Source organism: Mus caroli, chromosome 14 (genome assembly GCF_900094665.2).
Source record: "Mus caroli chromosome 14, CAROLI_EIJ_v1.1, whole genome shotgun sequence".
Lineage (NCBI taxonomy): Eukaryota > Metazoa > Chordata > Mammalia > Rodentia > Muridae > Mus > Mus caroli.
The window spans coordinates 108,198,666-108,220,796 of NC_034583.1; the positions used below are offsets into that span (position 1 = coordinate 108,198,666).

The window sequence follows — 22,131 nt, forward strand, 5'->3', positions numbered from 1 at the left end:
ATATTGAAGTATATTATACTGAAGGGAAATGACTACAACCAGAGAGCATCACACTAAACAAATTAAGCCCGTCTCAGAAAGGCAAGTATGTTGTATCTCATATGGAGTTTCTATATTTTGTATATATAAAATCATGTATATATAAAAGAAAATAAAAAAGTTGAGTAGAGAAACAAGGAAAAGTGAAATCCTGTCGTCTGCAGCACATGAGAGGTGGAGAACACCATATTAAGTGAGACAGGCCATCAGTACAGAGATCAACATCTCACACTTTTCCTTATGTGCAGGAACTAATGAAGTCCAACCTGAAGAGGAGGATGGACTAGAGCCTGGGAAGGCAGCCAAGGGCGAGCAAACAGGAGTGAAAGGCAGGGAAGCTGGCTTCAGTCAGGCAATATTGTTGAAAATACCACATTGAATCCCATTAATATGTAAAAATCAATGTGTTAAAGCAACAAAACCAAGAACATTATAGACTGTTTCTTCATTTTTGTTGGTCTTCCCTCTTTCTCTGACCTTTTTTGTGCCCTGGTGATAAGGCCATCTGGCAAATACTGCTTACAGCCCACAGCTGGGAGAGGAATGAATAAGTAGTGCAGTGGCTTTTGAAGAAGTTCTACAACTCAGGGGACGGTCTTGTGATATCAAGCACCAAAGGAGTTGATGCTGATAAGTGCAAAGGAGCATCCAGCTATGCCAGCTGTGCCTGCTCAGACTCCTGACACATACAAACAGCCTTTTATTTTTGCTACTAGGCTTTACACTAAGGTATTATGTACCAGTAGACATCTAATATAAAATTGTTCCTGGGTTCGGTCTGTTGAAAAAAAGCCATGAATATCATGTACAAGACCATGGGTAATGTATACATGCAAGTAGGTATGCATTTAATCTCGAAAGAAATAACCAAGATCCGTATATTCCTCAAACACAAAATGCCCACTTTCAGCACTGGGAACAGCAATGTGAGTGATTCTTTGGCCTCCATAAGAAACCGACTCAAACTCGGCCTTCACAGGAACAAATGGGTACCTACTTTACACTGAAAACCCTAACCTCACTGGCCATTCTGCACTCCTTTCTACCACATTTTCCTATTTTATTTCTTCTCCAAAAATCAACCATACACACATGGGTACACACACATATACACACATATTGTAGCTAGAATTAAAGCATTCTAAATGAATATGAATGGTTTTAGTAAATAGAAATAGTAAGGAATTTTGGTTGCATTGTCTTTCATATCTGCTTAAATTATCTGAAATATTTTAGGGCAATGATGAATAATTGAATGGAATGTGAGGGGAAGGTGCTTGTCAGGTGGGTAAGCATGTATTTTCACAACCTTTAATAGGAATTTAACCTCCCCTCCAGCCCCCACCTCTCAGAGGCAGTGGGAAAGAAAGGTGATTATGATCCAGAGGAAGTAGACCTGTTCAGAAAGAGTTCTTTGGGGCGATTCCAATCTTCGTCTTTCTCAGTCCAGTCCATTAGCAAACACCACACACAAGCCAGCAGCTGCAGTCCCGTCCACTCAGCAGACACCACACATGAACCAGCAGCTGCAGTCCAGTCCACTCGGCAGACACCACACACGAACCAGCAGCTGCAGTCCAGTCCACTGGACAGACACCACATGAACCAGCAGGGACAGGTCAATCCAGAAGAAACTGAGAGGCTTGCCAATTGCCCAAGTCTAGGGAAGCATCAAGAAGCTACAGGAACCTCACGTCAAGTTCTTTGGTGAGTTTCTGTTTATGACGTCACCACAAGCAAAGCTCAACAACACAAAGTGAGGTGAACCAATACATGCCTGTCATCAGCAAAGATTAGAAGGGCAGAGCAAAGCTTGAGCTCCCACTGTCTGTAAGGTCATATTCATATTCTTCCTAAACGTCACCTGTGTTTGCTTCTGTAAAACATTCTTTCACCTCTGCTCCAGCAAAACATTACATCTTAACTGAGTCTCCGAAGAACCCAGAAATTCCCACTTTACAGGTGTCTTCAGGGACACTGGAGAATGAGTTTTGTTGAAGATGAATGGGCACACGAAAGAGATGAGAGGGACAGGGGGCCTTATTGCATGTAAAGGACTGTATGTCATGACTGGAATGAAGGTCAGGAAGGCAACTAAATGAGACAGGACTTAGAGAAGGAAATGGGACAGGTCACAGAGAAGAAAATGGAACAGGCCACAGAGAAGGAAATGAGACAGGCTGCAGAGAAGGGAATGAGACAGGTCTTAGAGAAGGGAATGAGACAGGTCTTAGAGATGGAAATGAGACAGGTCTTAGAGATGGAAATGAGACAGGTCTTAGAGATGGAAATGAGACAGGTTGATCAGAGAAGGAGGAATAAGTAGATTTGGGAAGGGAAAAGTGAGAACAGTGCTAGGATAAGAACTACTCTGAGCTTCAAACAGGAAGCTCTGGGTAAGTAGAGGTTTGTGTATAAAGATAATAAGTTTGTAAAAGAGGTGGTAAGGAAACAACTCTGTATGAAGGACTGAAACATTTTATCCACAAATATATACTTAGTCATTAAAATTTGTCATAAAAGTTGACTTGCCTGATCGAGGTTTGAGAGACTGTTTGGATCCTGGCTGAGAGCTTGGTACTGGCCCCGGAGCCTGTCACCTGCTGAGATTCTCCTGAACTTCTTAAGATCCACCACATACAAGGCACTGAAAAAGGAACACTCCTTAGTAGTCCGAGTGGCTTCTGTAGCTCTCCCCTTTATAGCAGTGCTTAGCTACACAGGCTGTGTTGTTTAGTTTTGTGGTCAACTTGAGAATTCCCAATCATACCTGGGAAGAGGGGATGAGTAAAGAAATGCCTCCATCAGACTGGCCTGCGAGCAAGTCTGTGGTGTGTTTTCTTGATTGATAATTGATGTAGGAATGCCCAGACCCCTGTGGGTGGTGCCATCCCTGTGCTGGTGGTGGTGGTCTGTGGTTATAAAAGCAAGCTATGGAAGAAAGAGTGAGCTAGGAAGCAGTGTTTCATGTCTCCAGGTTCCTGCCTGCAGTTCCTGTGCAGACTTCCCTTTATGGTGGACTGTAAGCAGCAAAATCAAACAAACTTTTCTTTCCTCCTTAAGTAGGTTTTGGTTATGGTGTTTACCATAGCAATAGAAAGCAAACTAAAGTGGATACCTTAGGGCTACAAATATTTCTTTCAGAAATTTGAGTCCAGTGTTCTGGTATTTTTGCCTACTTTGAGGTTTTGTATAACTATGGAAAGATCTATGTATTTTAGGGTCATCTCAAACATCTTCAGGTTTTCATGAAACTCATAGCCCTATAAACAAGTAACTGTTGGAAGACAGCTTCTGCACTTTGTAATGGACAAACCAAACTTACTTCCTGCAGCAGTTAGGTGTACACTCCTGGACCTAACTGGAGTCATTTGGTTCTAATTCTTGGTTCAACTAAGTGCTAGCCATGGAAAGCCTGGGCAGGTCACTAAACGTGGACTGCCTCAGTTTCCTTACCTATGAAACAGACAACAGGGCATCAAGACTGTGAGAGACTTCTCAAGAGTTCATGTACACCAGGGGCTTCACAGATGCAGCTCAGTTATGAGGGTGAGTGTACACGATGATCGGTCATGAAGAGAACACGCACTATCTTACCTGATATGGTATTTCCTTTTAACAAGGTGTGATGCCCAGTATCCTGTTTTCCAGAAACGATATCCATCCATTTCAGTGCGGCTATCGCAAAACGGAGTATATCCATAAGGAGCTCCACCCAGATCAAAATCTCGAAGTTCTTTTAGGTCATGTCTCACGATCTAAGGAATGAGAACAGTGTCTCTGTACAGTGCAGACTGCACAGCGGCACAGACTCTTCCCATGTGAATCTCACGTTACTGCCTCAGTGCACAGAGACAGCAGGTGCATTTCTTGTACAACATCATACACATTAATTTTTCCTCCTTGTTCTTACAAATAAAATAAATACACTTTTATGCTCTTTACCTGAATAATTGTGGTCTTACCAGTAGGAATACATAGTGATATCATTTATAGGCAAGCTAGTTTATAAAGCATATGTTTCGGGAAGGGGTGAACTATCACAATAGCTTACAACACTTAGTTCCTCAACGTATAAATTTATATTGGAAAATATTAATTTGAATCATAAAGTCAGTCTTGATTTAAAAAGTAGCTTAAATGAAAATGTTAGCGTGTTTTAATTTTTCAGTCTTTAAAAAAATATTTATTTATTTAATGTGTATATATATATATATATATATATATATATATATATGGGTGTTTGCAAGTTATGCCTGTGTGCCATGTGGTGCAATGCCCATAGATGCCAGAAGGGGGTACTGGATCCCCAGGAACTGGAGTTGTTGACTGTGGGTCTTAGGCAAGAGGAGCAAAGTCCTTCTAACCCCTGAGCCTCTCTCCTGTCCAGTTTTACTTTTCAATTGTCTCAAGCTTGCCAAAAGAATACTAGTGAAAATGTTGAGGGAAGGTAAGAGAATTTTATTTTAAAATCTTAGTTTTTGAATTTTTTCTTTCCCTAAACTGTGTGTTTGTGCTTGTCCCATATCCTCTAAAGAAATAGAAGCAGTCATTAATAGTCTTCCAACCAAAAAAAGTCCAGGACCAGATGGGTTTAGTGCAGAGTTCTATCAGACCTTCAAAGAAGACCTAATACCTATATTCCTCAAACTATTCCACAAAATAGAAACAGAAGGAACACTACCCAATTCGTTCTATGAAGCCACAATTACTCTGATACCTAAAGCACACAAAGACCCAACAAAGAAAGAGAACTTCAGACCAATTTTCCTTATGGATATTGATGTAAAAATACTCAATAAAATTTTCGCAAACCAAATCCAAGAACACATCAAAACAATCATCATCATGATCAATTAGGCTTCATCCCAGGAATGCAGGGATGGTTAAATATATGGAAATCCATCAATGTAATCCACTATATAAACAAACTCGGGGGGGGGGGGAGAACCACATGATCATCTCATTAGATGCTGAGAAAACATTTGATAAAATCCAATACCCATTCATGATCAAAGTCTTGGAAAGATCAGGAATTCAAGGCCCATACCTAAACATAATAAAAGCAATATAAAGCAAACCAGTAGCCAACATCAAACTAAATGGAGAGAAACTTGAAGCAATCCCACTAAAATCAGGGACTAGACAAGGCTGCCCACTTTCTCCCTACGTATTCCATATAGTACTTGAAGTCCTAGCCAGAGCAATTAGACAACAAATGGAGATCAAAGGGATACAAATTGGAAAGAAAAAAGTCAAAATATCACTATTTGCAGATTATATTATAGTATATATAAGTGACCCTAAAAATTCCACCAGAGAACTCCTAAACCTGATAAACAGCTTCAGTGCAGTAGCTGGATATAAAATTAACTCAAACAAGTCAATGGCCTTTCTCTACACAAAGGATAAACAGGCTGAGAAAGAAATTAGGGAAACGACACCCTTCTCAATAGTCACAAATAATATAAAATACCTTGGCGTGACTCTAACTAAGGAAGTGAAAGATCTGTATAAGAACATCAAGTCTCTGAAGAAAGAAATCGAAGATCTCAGAAGATGGAAACATCTCCCATGCTCATGGATCGGCAGAATTAATATAGTAAAAATGGCTATCTTGCCAAAAGTAATCTATAGATTCAATGCAATCCCCATCAAAATTCCAACTCAATTCTTCACTGAGTTAGAAAGGGCAATCTGCAAATTCATCTGAAATAACAAAAAACCTAGGATAGCAAAACCTCTTCTCAACAATAAAAGAAGTTCTGGAGGAACCACCATCCATTGGACTGAGCACAGGGTCCCCAATGGAGGAGCCAGAGAAAAGACCCAAGGAGCTGATGGGGTTTGCAGCCCCATAGGAGGAACAACAATATGAACTAACCAGTACCCCCAGAGCTCCTCGGGGACTAAACCACCAACCAAAGAGCACACATGGAGAGACCCATGGTTGTAGCTGCATATATAGTAGAAGATAGCCTTGTCAGTCATCAGTGGGAGGCAAGGTCCTTGGTCCTGTGAAGGCTCCATGCCCCAGTGTAGGGGAGTGCCTGGGCCAGGAAGCAGGAGTGGGTGGGCTAGTGAGCAGTGTAAAGGGGAGGGGGGAGGGGGGTTTCGGAGGGGAAACCAGAAAAGGGAATAACATTTGAAATGTAAAAATTTATTAATATTTTTAAAAGTATAATAAGGCCATAAAGACAGTATAAAAAGGCCAGAGAAAAGAAATAAAGTTGTTTAGTTGAATGAACGGTTTGGCTTGGGGAGTTTTGCCCTATCCATCCATCCAAACGTGTAGGTCTGTCTGTTTATATGCATGTGTGCAGGTACATATGCACATATGTAAGCATGCATGAATACTTCCAGAGTTGACTGTGACAAAGAGTCAGGCCCGGCCAGAGTGTGGGTGTATGAATGTTTGAATGTATGTGCGTCTGTGTACATTTGCCTGTATACAGCAGCTTAATTCTTTTCCTTTTCTTCCTCTCTGGTTCACAAAGAGTTAACCAGCTTAGCCAGAGAGGCTTCTGGCCGACTCACCCGAGAAAGGAGCCCAGCAATAAATTCTTGCATTTAGTCCCCTGCTGTTCTACAATGCGGTGGTAAATAGTCTCTAGCCTCGGTGCTCAGAAGGCAGTGACTTAGACTTCACCCAGGCAAGGGCCCTGTTCTCTTCTCTGCCGCCTTTTCCTCCCCGTTGGCTTTTGTTTCCAGGTGACCTCATTTGTGCTTCTGCACTGAGCTCTTCATCGTCCTGCCTCACTCTCTCCAGTGCTGGACTTAGAAAAAAAAACTGCCCCCCACCCCACTCCATGCTTATCAGCAAATTCTAATATAAAACCTGAAAATACACCTTTGTCCTTGATATGTCGCTTATATCCTGTGAATTCACTTTATATACACGAACACTTAAATATTCCTGCATTAGAAATTCTGTACACTTGTCAAATATTTTCATGATTACTGATGACAAATGTCCTGAAATGAGCTAATAGGAGAGCCACAGCTTCTATACATACATTTGGAAATTAAGGTGGCTTTTAATTTTTTCCAGCTAAATTTAGAGCCTTTCCTAAGTAAGTCATGGACAGATGGAAACTTGATGGCTTCACTGTCGATGGTGGACCCAGGAGAGAAGGGTCACAGCCACCACTCACCGCTAACCTTCCCAGCAAGTCAGCAGCTCAGAGCAAAACCCGTGCATACCCACACAGGTGCACGGAACTGTTTTTATAACGAATAATGCACACGTCTTAGTTTTACTTGCCAAATTATCCAATGATAATGGCTGTTTTAGATAGGAACTGCCATGTTGTACGGTGCTTCCTGTCACACTTTCCCGTCTGCGCACGCTCTGCTAATGGGTTTTAAACTCCAGGTACTTAGTAGATAGAATAAATGTCGTGTCGTGTACGTCTAAAAACTAACAGTGACAATCAATGAGCAATGCAAATCCTCATGTTCATGTTCAGTTAGATGCAAAGCAAGCTTCAGTATAAAAGTAATCGCTCTTGTTACCTGGTCAGCATCAACAAATATGACTTTGTCCACAGCCAGTGGGAAAAGGACATCAAGGAAAAGGATTTTGTAACCCCAAATGATTCGCTGCTTGTCAGTCTGTTGATGAAGCCAGTGGGGCCACTTATACTGCACAAGCTCATACTGGAATCCATATTCCTTAGCCATGTGAGGAATTACCTCCTAGACACAGATAACAAATCAAACAATACATTTTAGAAGAAGCTTACTATAGATCATTATGAAGAAATTGAAAACTGCTTAAATACTATTCTAGTAAACTTGTTCCCAAGCTGAATGGGAGTGTGTGAAGTGGGAGCAGAGGGGGCCTGAGCAGACGTGTCTGTTGGAGGAAGCGTGTCACTGGAGGTGGGCTTTGAGAGTGTTTAAAGACTTGGGCCATTTCAGTGGTATCCTCTCTGCTTCAAGCTTGTGGTTCAGCCTCTGGCTCCAGGTCACGCCCCCTGCTTGCTGCCTTGCTTCCCCAAACACACTGCTCTGGAACTGAGCCGGACATGTAGTTAGGGCACTGACCTTCTGGCTGGAGGGAGGCCTGGCTACTGTGAACAGAGCAAAGCTACAGGCTTACACTGTGCACTCTCCAGTGTTTGTGCTATGCACTAAAGCATCGTACAAAGAAGAAACGGAGAGAAAAAGCAACCCAGAGAGGAAAACCCCGTTTTGAACAGGCATTACTTTTGCCATGAGTGCTGCAAGGTTTTTTATCCAGAGAATGATTTTTCTAATTAGTGATAGCATCTGCTAGGACGGATCCTGTACTGTATCATCTCAGTCCACATGTTTTCATTCCTATGCCCTATTTGGCAAATATACATTTAAAAACCTCACATTGAAAAGGGAAATGTTTTAAGAGATTACAATGGTAACAAAGAATTTAGTATCAAGCTTTAGCCATATTGTAAAATAGCAATGTGCTTACTTTAAATGTTGGCGAGAGGTAATTCTTCAGAAACCAGAACTTCACTGGTGTTTTGGTGTTCCGCAGAACAGAAAGCATCATAATCCTAAGTAAAAGGGCATGAAAACAAATATAGGGTAACATATTCAAAGGCCTTTAAATGATGAATTATGAATACACATTGTGAAGTATGTAGAGTTAAACTAAAACACCTTCAGACATTATGGCTGTGACAATAGGCAGTGCATAAGGATGTAAGGGTGCAAATATCACAGAGCCACTGTGAGGCAGTCTGTCCCTGAACTGACTCCCTGTCTGGCTCTGAGTCTGTGTGATCAATACAAGGCCTTCAGAAGAGAAGGGACTGGTGCATTCTGGAACTCTGCCATGCGGTTGCTTTACCCAGGCCTCTCAGTGAAGAAGAGAGGCAAGTCCCTGAAAGTACTCTCTAAAGCATCAGGATCATAACTGAAATATCTCTGAGGCATTCTTTGTGGTCCTTTTTATAAACTCTTAAAAATATTCTTTAAATTCTGAATACCATCTTCTTCTTCTTTACTGACTTCGTTCTTTTTCCAAATATGATATTCCTTCATGGGAAAGGAAAATTTACAATATATATTTTTTCTCATTATCTTGTTAAATTCAATGCATTTCTAACATTAATTAAAACTATTCTAAATCAAATCAAATTAATAAAATTTAAATGTATTTTAAAACTTACATATAAAAAGCAAGCTGCTCACTGGTGTATACCTTGTTAGCATTTAGGCAAGAAGAACGCACAAACCCAGTGGATTTGCTCCTCCAGGGGCCTTTGGCAGAGAATATAAATAATAATAATAATGGCAGGTATGAAAATAAGCTAATACCTTGGCAGAAACGGGAAAAAAGTTCATTTCCTTTTGAGGTTCATTCTTTCATTTTGCTGAATTCCGATCTGTGTAAATGTGTAACTTTCTGAAACTATGAGAACCTTCTCACCTACCTTAGAAAACGCTCATATAAATGGCCAGAAGCAACTGAAAAAATGTTCAGGATGTCATTTTCCTTTTCTTCATCTTTATGCAGACTTTTTGTGAAGCTTGAAATAGAAATACATGACAGAGGGTTGTTAGTATTTATTAGTACATATTTAATATATATTATAACTGTATACACGTAAGTCATGTGCATCAACACACCATTACATTGACTAGCCACCTGTGCTGACAGTTAGGAGATATCTATATTATAGTATATTAAATGTTGGGGGTATCATTTGAGCTCTGTGAGCTTTTGTAGACATGGAATGAAATTAAACTTTTTCCATTCTCCATATTTACATGAAGTTTTGTGACTTCCAAGAGTTCTTTTGAGAATCAAGAATGAAGTACAGCCTGCCATGTTCATACCTCGTGTGCTGGATCTTAAATGACCAATAGTGTGGGAAGCAACAATACATTAAGCAGAAGTGTTAGTCATGGACAACAGGCTTTCTGGGTTTCCAGTAGGAGTGTGGATGTTGGTCATGAAGCATGCGCCTCTAAAACACTATTTAACATGCCTGCAGAGGTCCAGGAAAAGATTCACTGGGCACAGGGCCTGCTCTGTGGAACCCTGCCCAGGTCAAGCGATGGGATCCCAGGGCTAGGCAGAGGAAAGCGGAGTCCTGGGGACTTGGTGCTGGCAAGTCTAGCACACAGTGTGCTCTGGCTCAGTAAGTAACTGTCTCAGAAAACAAGGTGAGCCGCGGCAGAGCAGGCCCATTGGACTGATGGATGGGTGTGCGACACTGACATGGCTGTGTGACACTGACTTTGTGCATGACACAGCTAGTACCTCACACTAAAGTTACTACTGGTGGGCTGCTGGCAGCCCTGCTTTTCTAGAGCGTGAGTCAGTCATGTCTAGACTTGTATTATTGGGTTCTATGAACCAAACCCTCTCTTCCAGGTCGGTCACCCCCTTGCCCCTTTGTGGTGCTGGAGGTTGAACCGAGGGCTTCATACATCCTAGGTAAGCATTCTACTGCTGACCCACACCCAAAGCCCTAAATTACCCACATAGCTCAGACACATCCTACCACACACCATGTCACAGCCATGCTGGACAACCTCTGCTCTTTGAGGATCATATCTACTGTTTCTTCAACTAACAAGGTGCCTTCACTCTACCACAACCTTTGAACATCATCTTTCCAGAGGAAGAATCTTAGCCACACTCTATGAAGTCTTTCCTGAGGTTCCTTCAGCTGGAGATATATGTATACACACATATGTACGCGTGTGCACGCATGCACACATGTACGCATGTTTGTGAAGTCAGAGCCATGGGACTGGGAGGGGTACGCCTGGGCCATGGGACTGGGAGGGGTATGCCTGGGGCAAGAGTAGGGTTACAGTGGGTTCACACCCTGGAAAATCTTGTCCTGAGGTTGGCAGGAGGATCTCCATCCCCACGCCGGACTTGCGTGTTCTAGTGCACGCAGTCCTGTGCCCTACTCAGCACGTGCCCACTGGAGGAGGTCACACAGCCTGGTAGCCAGGTTAAACTTCTTCCCCTCTTAGAAGGTCATGTCCAGCAGCACCTGGAATTCCTTATGCGAATGAGGCGTCCCCAGCGCTCTGGCCCAAGCCAGTGATGCACACTCCCCCAACAGCAGTAGCCCTTACTCACCCGGAAGGTTTAACAGCCTCTGCTTTCTCTATTGAAATGAGCTGCCTCACTGAAGCTGCCTCGAAGAGAGCTCTTGCTGTGCTCACTGCTGCCTGTGGTCTCTTAGCACTGTCAGGATCCACCAATTACGATATCGAGTGCGCACACGCGCATGCGCACACATCCCTATCATTCTCCGGCAGCGCTATGCCTGCACGTACCATGCTCTGACTGCTCTCACCCGACCTCTCCCCCTCCTCTCACGCCCTCAGCCTCCTTCCTGCCAGCTCCACGTTTTGATGTCAGCATTTATGTCTCTCTTATGGCTCCTGGGAGAGAGAGTCTGTGCTTTATTTATTTAGCTCTTCACTACCTGCAGGTTTCCTCGTTTGTCAACCTAGTCATGTCATTAAAATATTGCCAGTTATTGGTAATTACCTTTTAATTGAATCCCACATGCCTTTATTTTCATGTTTATCAGCAAGGACGTCTTCTTGAATTTTACCTGACTTTTTCTTTACCTGGATAACATGGCAAAGAGAAAATTTAGAACTGGACTGATTAATTATAAACTGTGCCATACAAAGCAAGAAGCCTTTAGCAATATAAGACGGTAGTTAACAAATCTTGTTCTGCACTATGAGTTCTGCAGCTGCTGTAACTCCCACGGGGGTGCAATGCCAACGCCTCTGCTGCTGCCCTGATCATGACACAGACACATGCAATTAAAAATACTAAGTATTCAAAAGGTTTGGTTAAAATTCTATTTTTTGTTTGTTTGTTTCGAGATAGGGTTTCTCTGTGTAGCCTTGGCTGTCCTGGAACTCACTCTGTAGACCAGGCTGGCCTTGAACTCAGAAATCCACCTGCTTCTGCCTCCCATGTGCTAGGATTAAAGGCGTGCGCCACCACTGCCTGGCTAAAATTCTATTTCTAATAGAAAAAAAGACATAAAAAGTCTGTGAGGTGGCTTAATGAGGAAGAGGAAGGGACAGGGACAGAAGATACTCAGGAAAGAGAGGCAGGAGGGTCTCTTTGATTTTAAAGCCAGCCTGGTTCATACAGCAAATTATGGACCAGTCAGGGCTACATATGAGACTCTATCTCAAAAACAAAACAAAAGAAAACATGACCACCCGGCAAGAACAATACGATACCCATTCTGTGTCTCTCTAAGGGACAAATGCTATTATTTCTTCCCAGGACTAACTTTTCACCCTCCGTCCCTGGCCCATCCTCAGAGGCTGACATGGTGTGCAGTATTCTCTGGCTGTAGAGACAGTAAATATTCTAATAAAACAAAATCTAACAAAAAAAACCCCAGCCTTTTGTCTCAAGCTCCCCTTTCATACAGGTAAAGTTTCCATCTTTTCACTGAGTGACAATGTGAGAATTTAGGGAACCATTCTTAGTTGATATAAAGAGGAAAAGCGGTGCTCATGAAAGCTTACAGAAGCTTCGGCCTCACGCACCTGTATTTTCAGAATCTTGCTCTTAAATGTGTTTAACACGACAATGACATTGCCTACGTCGGTCTCAGGTTCTGCTCCTTCATGCCTAAGGCAGAAGAACACAAATGTCCATATTTTATTCAAGAATACACTATAATTGTGATTATAAAAGCAATTCTTTTACAATAAAATTGTTTGTGTTATGTGTTCAAATTATATATGCCAAACTATTAAAATTAGATATTTAGTTAAGGTTCTATTAATATAAATTAAGATTATCTGTCAAAGGCCAGCTTCAATACCACAGGGCAAACCAAGGAAGGTGAGTGTGGAATCAGTGACTGGGGTTGGTGTTAATAGCAGCTGACTGACAGGGGGGCGGAGGGGGTGAGGTGGAGGCTGCTGCCCATGGCAGTTGGCAGTTAGAGAAAAGAAAGAGGGGCGAGTCACGCACACGCACGCGCACACGCGGCACTCTCCGAGCGGATGCAGCAAAGCAGACCCCAATCACTTTATTTTGTCTCTTAGCATTTTCATGCCACCTAAGAGAATTTTCTATGCAAGAAGAAAATTACCTCCTAGCCACAAGTTACACAGATTCTAAAAACAACCATCACAAAAACATAAGTCTTCAAAAGTAGATTAAAATCATTACACAAAAGGAAATTACAACAGGATTATTGATTATGTATTCTTCTTTTGAAACTCATACCTAACTAACCATTTTCCCATCCATCTTTCTTTTCACGAGTTTAACCTAAGCCTAACGCAGTGATGCTTCTGTTACTGGTTAACAAAGTTTAAGCCAAGTCTGTAGTAGCAAGTTTTCCCTAGGCTTAGCTGACAACAGTTTATATTTACCAAGAAACTAGTCATCATCTATCTTACATCTTATTTTTGAAGTCTTGATCAGTTAAACTGAGTAATTATCTCTTCTCGGCTCTTACATTCACACTAGAATTATAACTTTCCTCTTTATGGTGGATTTTCCTTGCTCCTCCAATCGCGTGCTTGCAATGCACAAGAGCTCACTCTACTGCTTTCTCTAGTTCCTGCAGCTCTTGACAGTCTATGAGGAAGGAGCACACTCTATTCTTGATTCTAGCTAAACTTTCCATATACTACTGCTATAACTTCGCCAAAGAATTTAAATCAAATTAACTTCCTAAAACTGCTTAAATCAAATCAGAAATTCCATAAAGTCATTAATTGATCTAAACAGCATTATATCAAACATGTTCATCTTCATGTTGATCTGCAATAAATTTGCACTACAGAGTGGGCTATCACCCAAGGAGTAATCAGATCAGGAGCCCTCGTTGCCTACAGCCTGGTAGAAATGTGGTATACTGCAGATACTGCAGGAATCTAAAAACATTTTTACCATAAAATTAAGTTATTTCTTTGATAGTTTTGTGCGTGTGTGTATATATATATATATATATTCACTAAATCCTTGTTACAGCCCTCATCTCCCTCCCACCTCTAATAGTCCCTACCTGTCCTTTCCTAGATTCATGAATTGAGGTTTTGTCGTGTGACCCATTTAATTTAGCCAGGACCATTTGAGAGACCCGTGGACTAGGAGTATCCATTGGCACCTAGTGGGGTCATCTGTGCAAATACAACTGAAGCAAGAGCACAGCATGTCCCTGAGAGGCAGAGGCAAGGCTACCTGGGCTCCTCCAGTCACATGTAGGGGTTGAGAGGCTCATTCTTATGTAGATCCAGGTGCTGAATGCTCATCACTGCAACAGTTATAATGATACATGCCCCCATAGACTCATGAGTGGAAATGCAGATCCTAGCTGGGAGTGCTGTCTGGGAGAGGGAGGCAGGCTAGAGGAACAATGTCACCAGGGGCAGTCTGAAAGAGTGCTCTATCAGTTTCATGTTTGAGGACTGTAGAGAGAATCTCTTAGAAGCATCATCATCAATAAAAAGCCTATGGTCAATGAACTGAGGCAGGATTAGAAGGTGGGACATCCAGCAAGGAGAGAGAGAATTCTGGGAAATAGAGGTGTGGTAGATCCACCAGAATGCTGAGGAGATGGATGTAAACCAGCAGGTAGCTCAACTCAGGAAAGGATAAAAGGAGGTTCACCCCAGGAACTCTCAGAAGAGGAAAGCAGCCACAGGGCTGAACTCAGGTTAGAATAAAAGGTACACTAAGTTAAGAGCAAGCCAGAGAACAAGCCGAGCTGAAGCTGATGGTCTGGCATTTATTAATAAGTAATCAGTCTCAGAGTCATTACTGCCGGGAACTGGGTGGCCGGGAGGAAAACATGGGTTTCCTAGACTTTGCAGAGGACGAGGAAGGGGTTTTCAGCATCTGCCCTGCCCGGCTGCTGTGCTTCTCCCTTTGGAACTATGATCCAAAGAAACTTTCCTCTGTAAACTTTGGCCATGGTGTTTCATCACAGCAACAGAAAAATGATGAATACACTGAATTGTTCAGGGGACGACATGTCACAGCCCATCTTCTGGCTTTAGTATTCTTTCTGCCTTCTCTTCTGCTATGTTACCTGAGCCTTGGAGGAGATAGCATAAATGTTTTACTAAACTTTTCTTCCTCCTCTTCCCCCTCCTTCTCCCCCTTCCGCTCTTCTTTTTTCCTTTCTTCTTTCTTTCTTCTTCTTCTTCTTCTTCTTCTTCTTCTTCTTCTTCTTCTTCTTCTTCTTCTTCTTCTTCTTCTTCTTCTTCTTCTTCTTCCTCCTCCTCCTCCTNTCCTCCTCCTCCTCCTCCTCCTCCTCCTCCTTCTCCTCCTTCTTCTCTTCTTCTCCTCCACCTCCTCCTCCTTTTTCTTCTGCAGCTATGGTTCTGGCTGATTCTGCTAGATTCTGCTGAACAAATGGATACATTTTCACGGAGCCTAGAACTTGAAGGGGAAATTGTGCTATTGTTTTGATAGTTTTTTTTTTCAATAAGCACAGCCACGGAGACATAATGTTTTACAGAAAATCTATGGTTCATTTGCTTAGCTTTCTAGGCCCAGAAATCCAACTGGTGTATATCATGCTGCTTCTTGCTTTCTTACTTTAGAATCATGACAAGGTAGGGTTCTTTTCCTGTAAAGTTCTTAGCTTTGCCTTGTGTGTTATTCCTGGGAGACAGCTCTTGAGCCTCTTTGAAGTGGAGTCTGAACTTGGAGGGACGAGTTGAGTGATAGTAATTTCTTGAGTAGGCTTCATAGTGGGTCAGACATAAAGGCTGAGAATACCAGATAGATCTAGGTGTTGGGATTGTGAGACCTACCTGATAACAGGCCTAGAGGCTTAGTTTTGGGTTATAGCTTAAAGTCTGGCGCTATGAGGACCTTCTCAGGTGCTAGGTGTGTTGGGGTGGGCATGGTTTTGGGGCCCAGGGCAAAGTTGTATTTACTTCTTCTTTTATTTATTAATCATTTTTATTTGTTTACATTTCAAATGTTATCCCTCTTACTGGTCTCCCCTCCACCCCATCCCCTTCCCTTTTGCCTCTAAGAGGGCTGTGCTTACTTCTTAGTATATCAGATAAAGGAGTTTTCAAGGTTATGCTGCAAGCAGTTGGAGGAGGTGGCAGGTTATAGGAACCCATCCTTCCTATTGTCCTCTATGAACTTGTTTTTATTTCTTGTCTGTCACAGTTGTGTGTTAGTAATCTCACTATTGTGCATGGATAGTAGCTAAAATCCTATGGAATACATAAGTCCTGAAAAGCCATTTTTTTTTTCTGTTATCCTGTAGAAAACCAGATCTAATAGTTTTTAAGCAAAACAGTTTTAATTACCATTTTGATAATCTGATATGTAACACTAAACATGTATTTACATATAAGCTTTAAAAGTGGTTTGGATCACTCACCCAATTATTTCATAAATATCTTCTGATTTTCCTTCACGTAATTTTAGTATCCATGCACCTGGGTTTGCTTTTAATTGAAAATATCCCTTTGAAGATGAAAGGGGGAAACTATTCATTTACATAAGTAAGAATATCCAGTTATTCACTAAAGCTTATAAATGAATTAGCCAAGAAAAATATTTGTTAGGAATGGAAGAAGAAAATTCAACAAACAAATTCCAAGGAAGAAGATTTTACAAAAAGCTATAAAAATATATTCTAAAGTATGGCTTTTCCATGTTTTGAGATAGGACTTCATTATTCCTGACTTAATTCTTCCAATTTTTAAAAGCAATTCTCTTACTTAAAGATTCAACATTAGGGACTAGAGAGATGTCCAGTGGTTAACAACAATTGCTGCAGACTGCAGTCTGAGTCCCAGCAGGCACTTGGGCGGCTCACAACCACCTAGACTTCCCTTCCAGGGGTTCGGTGCTATCTTCTCTATAGGCACCTGCATATACATGACAGATGTTTACATAGACACATCACAGAAATGAAAGTAAAATAAATCTTAAGAGTAGAGAGGAGTTTATCTTCACTAACAGAAAAACTTAAGAAATTTCCCTCCAAAGTTAAATAGCATTAATTCAATATTTAGAATACTTACAAGATTGGCCATCACTATTGTGTCAACTACAACAGGAGTGCTTCTTGTGCCCAGCGTGAACTGCAGGCCCTGTGGGGGCTGTTCTGTGGTCATGTCGAAGCAATGTCCTTCAAGCAGCAGATACTCTAGTTCATACCCTGCTGTCACACTCCTCTCAGTCTGGGGGGACAGGTTATGGGTTAGGTGTTATGATCCTATACATTTTGTAATGAACAAGAAAGATGATTCTTAAGTAAAACAATATTCTTTGGTTTATAACTTCAAGTCTTTCTTAAACACATAAGTGTACTGACCCAACCACCAATTTTTTCAAGACAAACGGTCATGACTCATTTTTTCATTTCCACACCAGGTCTTTCCTAACTTCACGATGCCTGCACCACCAACAGCAAGTGCGAAGGAAGGCAGTGAGTCTGGAAAGGTGACCCTAACTAGCAGAACTCGGAGTTCTCTTCCAGGCTGGTGTATGTGGGACTGTTATGAAATACAGTTTCACTTTGCAGCTTTTATGTAGCGTTCATTTCAAACTGGGAATGTAAGCCAAGTTATCACCTATTGGCTTTCTTGTAATTAAAAAAAAATCAATGTTCATTATTTAATTACAAGTAAATGCCATGTATTTTTTTTAAATCAACCTTTCCATAGCAGAACAAAGCAGAAAGAAGAGAAAGTACCTGCATTCGTTTAAACATGAACACATTGAATTTTTATGGGTTTATCCAAGCAAATATGCATAGCTTATGGTTTTATTAAATATAGTTTTCTCAGAATCAATGTCTCTGTGGATGTTTTGACACTGGGTCTCATTGAATAGGTTATGTCTCTGTCTGTCTGTCTGTCTGTCTGTCTGTCTGTCTCTGAATAGACTATGGTCCTCTCTCACTGAATAGGCTGTGGTACTGTATTGGCTTTAAATTTATTGTCTTTCTGTTCTGACTCTCAGGGAGCCCGGACAATTAGGTACATAACATTGTGTCTGCCATTCACAATAAATTTTTGAAAGACTTGAAAATTTTAACATCTTGTAAATTTTCTTCTTTGTAAATATTATATTTTAGAGATTAACCCTTTTCTCTCCCTCACATGTACAGAATGATCCAATATGAACATAAACAAAATTATATATGATTTTTACAGTTAGGAAATTTTGCTAAGCAAGATAAAGAGAGTAGATGGTGTTAATGTTTGGAATATTTTACAACAGGAAGATTTCAATGCTACTGTAATATGGTAAGAAATATTTTCAGTAAACTTTAGAAATATTCCAAATTATATAGTTATTTTTTTTTTGGTGTAACTATCTCAGAAGTAACTAGAATGCTGTGTGATATATAATTGTGTATTTTTTTAAAAAGGAAAACACTTTTCAGATAGCATTTACTTAATCAACTTTAAGGTTCTGAATTTCAAATTTTTGCTAATCTTGTGATGAACTTCATTTCTAAGCATATGCAAAACCCTTAAAGCAACTTTTTAAAAATGGTAGAAATTCAGAGGGAGGAACTTAATTCAAAGATGTTATTTTTGTTCTTACAAGCACCACAATTTTATGCTAACAGTTATTAAGAAAGAAATGGTTATACACAAGTACTATAGTAGCGTCTGAATCTCTTGCTGTGTAGCCCAGGTTGGCTGGAAGATTAAAATAATCCTCCTGCCACAGTCTTCAAAATGCTGAGATTAAAAGTATGACCAAGTTTAGCTCATTTTCTGTGTTTCTGCCCTTTACCTAATCTCCTTTGTACTCCAGGATATGGCTCTACACATTATTTGAAAATATTCTGGTATAGTTACAGATACTTTAAATGTTATATTACACCATGGAAATAGCAGAGTCAGGAAGGGTTGTATCAGTCCTAAATGGCAGACTCTAAGAAGGCAGACTCTAAGATGGCAGACTCTAGAAATGGCAGACTCTAGAGATGGCAGACTCTAGAGCTCTTTCTGCTTATGCCCTTCATCTATGACAACTGAGGATCCCGTTTTCTAGCTGCAGAGTCACAGCTATTGCTCATCCATATATTTTGAAAAAATCATGAGCTGTGCTACTCCCTGCAGAAGCATTCCGTTACCTCGCACTCGGTGTCTAAGAATGACAAGACTGTCCCTGTCAGGCAGCACTTTATCTCTCTGCTAGTAATTTTCCCATTGCAAGCTTTTCGCAGTTTTAGTTTGGATCTTTAAAGTTATATTAAAAATACACAGTGTTCATTCTGTTTATGGGACTCCAGTAGACCCCTTTAAGAGATCTCACTGATCATGAAGACAAAAGGGACTTCCCTTTTCTAAACTTCTTTTTTAAGCCTTTCTTCACACATTTCATTATTTTGTATCTTCTTATTCTTTACTTGTACCTAATGGTTGATTTCTTATGATGAAAACAGCACAGTTCTAGCCTTCTTCCTTTTGCATAGCAGTTCATGATGATGCCACCAGGGATCAGTTAGAGAGAAAGCCCACAGATCTATGAGTGGATCAATAGAGATTTCACTAGAAAGGAAAGCCATTAGATAAAAGTACACACAATGACAGAATGAACCAAATTCCTACAGGCAAGCATTTATGGCTTCGTACTGCAGGTGCACGGTCATGCCTTTCTCTAGGATGAAGATGACAAATACAGAAGCTAGGAACAGTTTTGAAGGAAGACAATAAGGACTAACTTCTCCAAAATTTTAGTCAACCTCTTTTGGAGTGCTATATATTTGTTAGTTTGTTCATGAAAACTTTCTTACTTCAACATTTGGAAAGATCCAGTATATTTTAACATATGATTCCATCAGTCAGAACAACAGCTTAATCCAAAGATAGTATCAGAAATTTTGCACATACCTTAAACACCAACAAGAGATAGGGGAAAAAAGCACTGGAGAGAGGGAAGAAAAGAAGGAAATAGCCCAAGAGGCAAAATCTGCACAGCATCTGTATCAGTGGAGAGAAGGGCAGAGACCAAAGCTGGGAAGACGTATTCAAACACAAGATCAGCACAGGGGTTGTCACTAAGCAGATCTGCATTTCAACAGACAGGACTCTGGGGTCTGCATCCTCCAAGTCTGTGAAACTCCTTTCTTGACAACCAAAATCATGGTAAGAAGCCATTTACAAAAAGATCCCTGCACCAACAATTTGTTTCTTGCAAAAATCATACTTGTACTGGTAAGGATAAACACAATGCTATGGTGAAAGGATGGAATAAGACCTTTCAAACAAGTAAAATATTCAGAAATACACACACACACTAAAGAATTAAAGAAGACCACTTCATGATGATTAGGGAACAACATATCATAAGAATTCTGAAATTTTTAAAATGTATGAGCTGAGCCTTTGTGTACCCAATTTAATGAATAAATAGCAAGTCTTGACCCAGATTGATCTCCACACAGAGATGATAACTTCAATATCACATTCAGACAACAGACAAGTCATCCAGATGAAAGATGGGCTAACATCAGCACTGAACAAAGCATTATCAGATAGTCTACAGACACTATAGGGCATTCCACTCAAGCATTCTGTTTAGAAGCCCATGTTCTCTGAAACATCACATTTAGGACACAAAGTAAGTCTTAACAAATACAAGCAAATGGACATAATTTCTTATGTTAAACCTGATAACAATGCAGTGAAACGACTCATCAACAGGATAAAACTGTAGAAAATACACAGACCCATGGAGACCAAGTAGCACACTGTTGAATAGGTGGTCACCAAAGAACTCATGAGAAGAATTAAAAATTCTTACAACTGAATGAAAATGAAATAAGGTGACACAGTGAAAGAAGTTTAATGAGGGAAGAAAGCTCGTAACGATACATGTTAAAGAAATATCAAGTAAAAGAATGAGAAATCTTAAACCTTGAGATTCTTAGGAAAACAAAAAATGGACAACCCTAATCGATAGGTGGGAAGGAAAAAAGTAAGAATCAAGTAAGAAATGAATGAACTTGAGATGGAAAGAACGATATAATAACTGAAACAGCTCATTCTTGAAAACAAAATGAAGAGGATTCAGAAATCATTAGTGTAACCAACAAAAAGAGAGAAAGACACAAATTGGAAATGAAAAACAAACAAACAAACAAAAAGATTTACAACAAATACCAATGATATCCATGGCATCACTTCTTCAAGTTTAGCAGATGTGGAGAATCCAGACATGGATACATCATAGACACACATGCCCTGCTAACGTTAACTAAGCATAAGCAACCCTCAGGGCTGCTGCACAGTGAGCAAGGAGATGTAAAGTCTCCCAGCTGGAAATTCCAAACCTACATGGTTCTGAGCTCCACCAGCCCTTTGAGGAAGATCATTAACATTTCTCAAACTACTCCACAACAAGGAAAGGGATGGATGGTTACTAGCCCCAGTTTATGAATCCAGTATTACACGGATATCAAAAGTGGAGATGTCCACAACAGAGGAGAAAATGAACATGGTCTAAGAATTCTTACAAAACAGTTGCCAGTTGAATTCAGCAACACATGGAAAATACTGTTCATAATCACACAATCTGATCTCAATAGATACAGAAAAGAGCTTTGGTAAAAACCTTCAAGAAAGTTGGAAGAGGAGGAACATACCTCAACATGTTAACTTCAACATTGTACTAACTGGGGAAACTCAAGTATATCCACTAAAACCAGGAAGAAAATAAGGGTCTCCACTCCACTTCTAATTCAGTACTTCTCACTGAAGTCTTAGCTGAGCAATGAAACAAGAGAAGGAAGAAATGGTCTATAATAGGAAGGGGGAGGGGGTCCATCCCTTCTATTGTGGACAACACTGTCCTCTCTAGAAAAGACCTTACAGCCTACGCAGAAAGCCCTTAGACCTCACAAACACTTTCAGAAAAATAGTTGAATATAAAAATCAACAAAAAAAGTTCAGTAGATTTCCATACGCACCAATAATAATCCTGTTAGGAAAGAAATCAGGAAAAGAGCCCCAATTATAACAGTTTAAAAATGGCCAGCATGGGGCTGGTGAGATGGCTCAGTGGGTAAGAGCACCCGACTGCTCTTCCGAAGGTCCAGAGTTCAAATCCCAGCAACCACATGGTGGCTCACAACCATC

General features: G+C 40.6%; 1 protein-coding gene across 2 annotated transcripts in view; it reads right to left on the reverse strand.

Moving 5' to 3' along the window:
- Nucleotides 1-22,131, reverse strand: part of Uggt2 (UDP-glucose glycoprotein glucosyltransferase 2) — a 116,572-nt gene that overhangs the window by 14,641 nt on the left and 79,800 nt on the right. For both annotated transcript variants that reach the window (XM_021181642.2, XM_029469193.1), the window contains 9 exons: nt 17,053-17,211; nt 16,404-16,489; nt 12,583-12,667; nt 11,549-11,631; nt 9,462-9,557; nt 8,495-8,579; nt 7,555-7,737; nt 3,637-3,797; nt 2,572-2,686 (listed from right to left, as the gene is read on the reverse strand). In XM_021181642.2, coding sequence (XP_021037301.1) covers nt 2,572-2,686; nt 3,637-3,797; nt 7,555-7,737; nt 8,495-8,579; nt 9,462-9,557; nt 11,549-11,631; nt 12,583-12,667; nt 16,404-16,489; nt 17,053-17,211 — 1,053 coding nt within the window. The remainder of the gene's footprint in view (nt 1-2,571; nt 2,687-3,636; nt 3,798-7,554; nt 7,738-8,494; nt 8,580-9,461; nt 9,558-11,548; nt 11,632-12,582; nt 12,668-16,403; nt 16,490-17,052; nt 17,212-22,131) is intronic.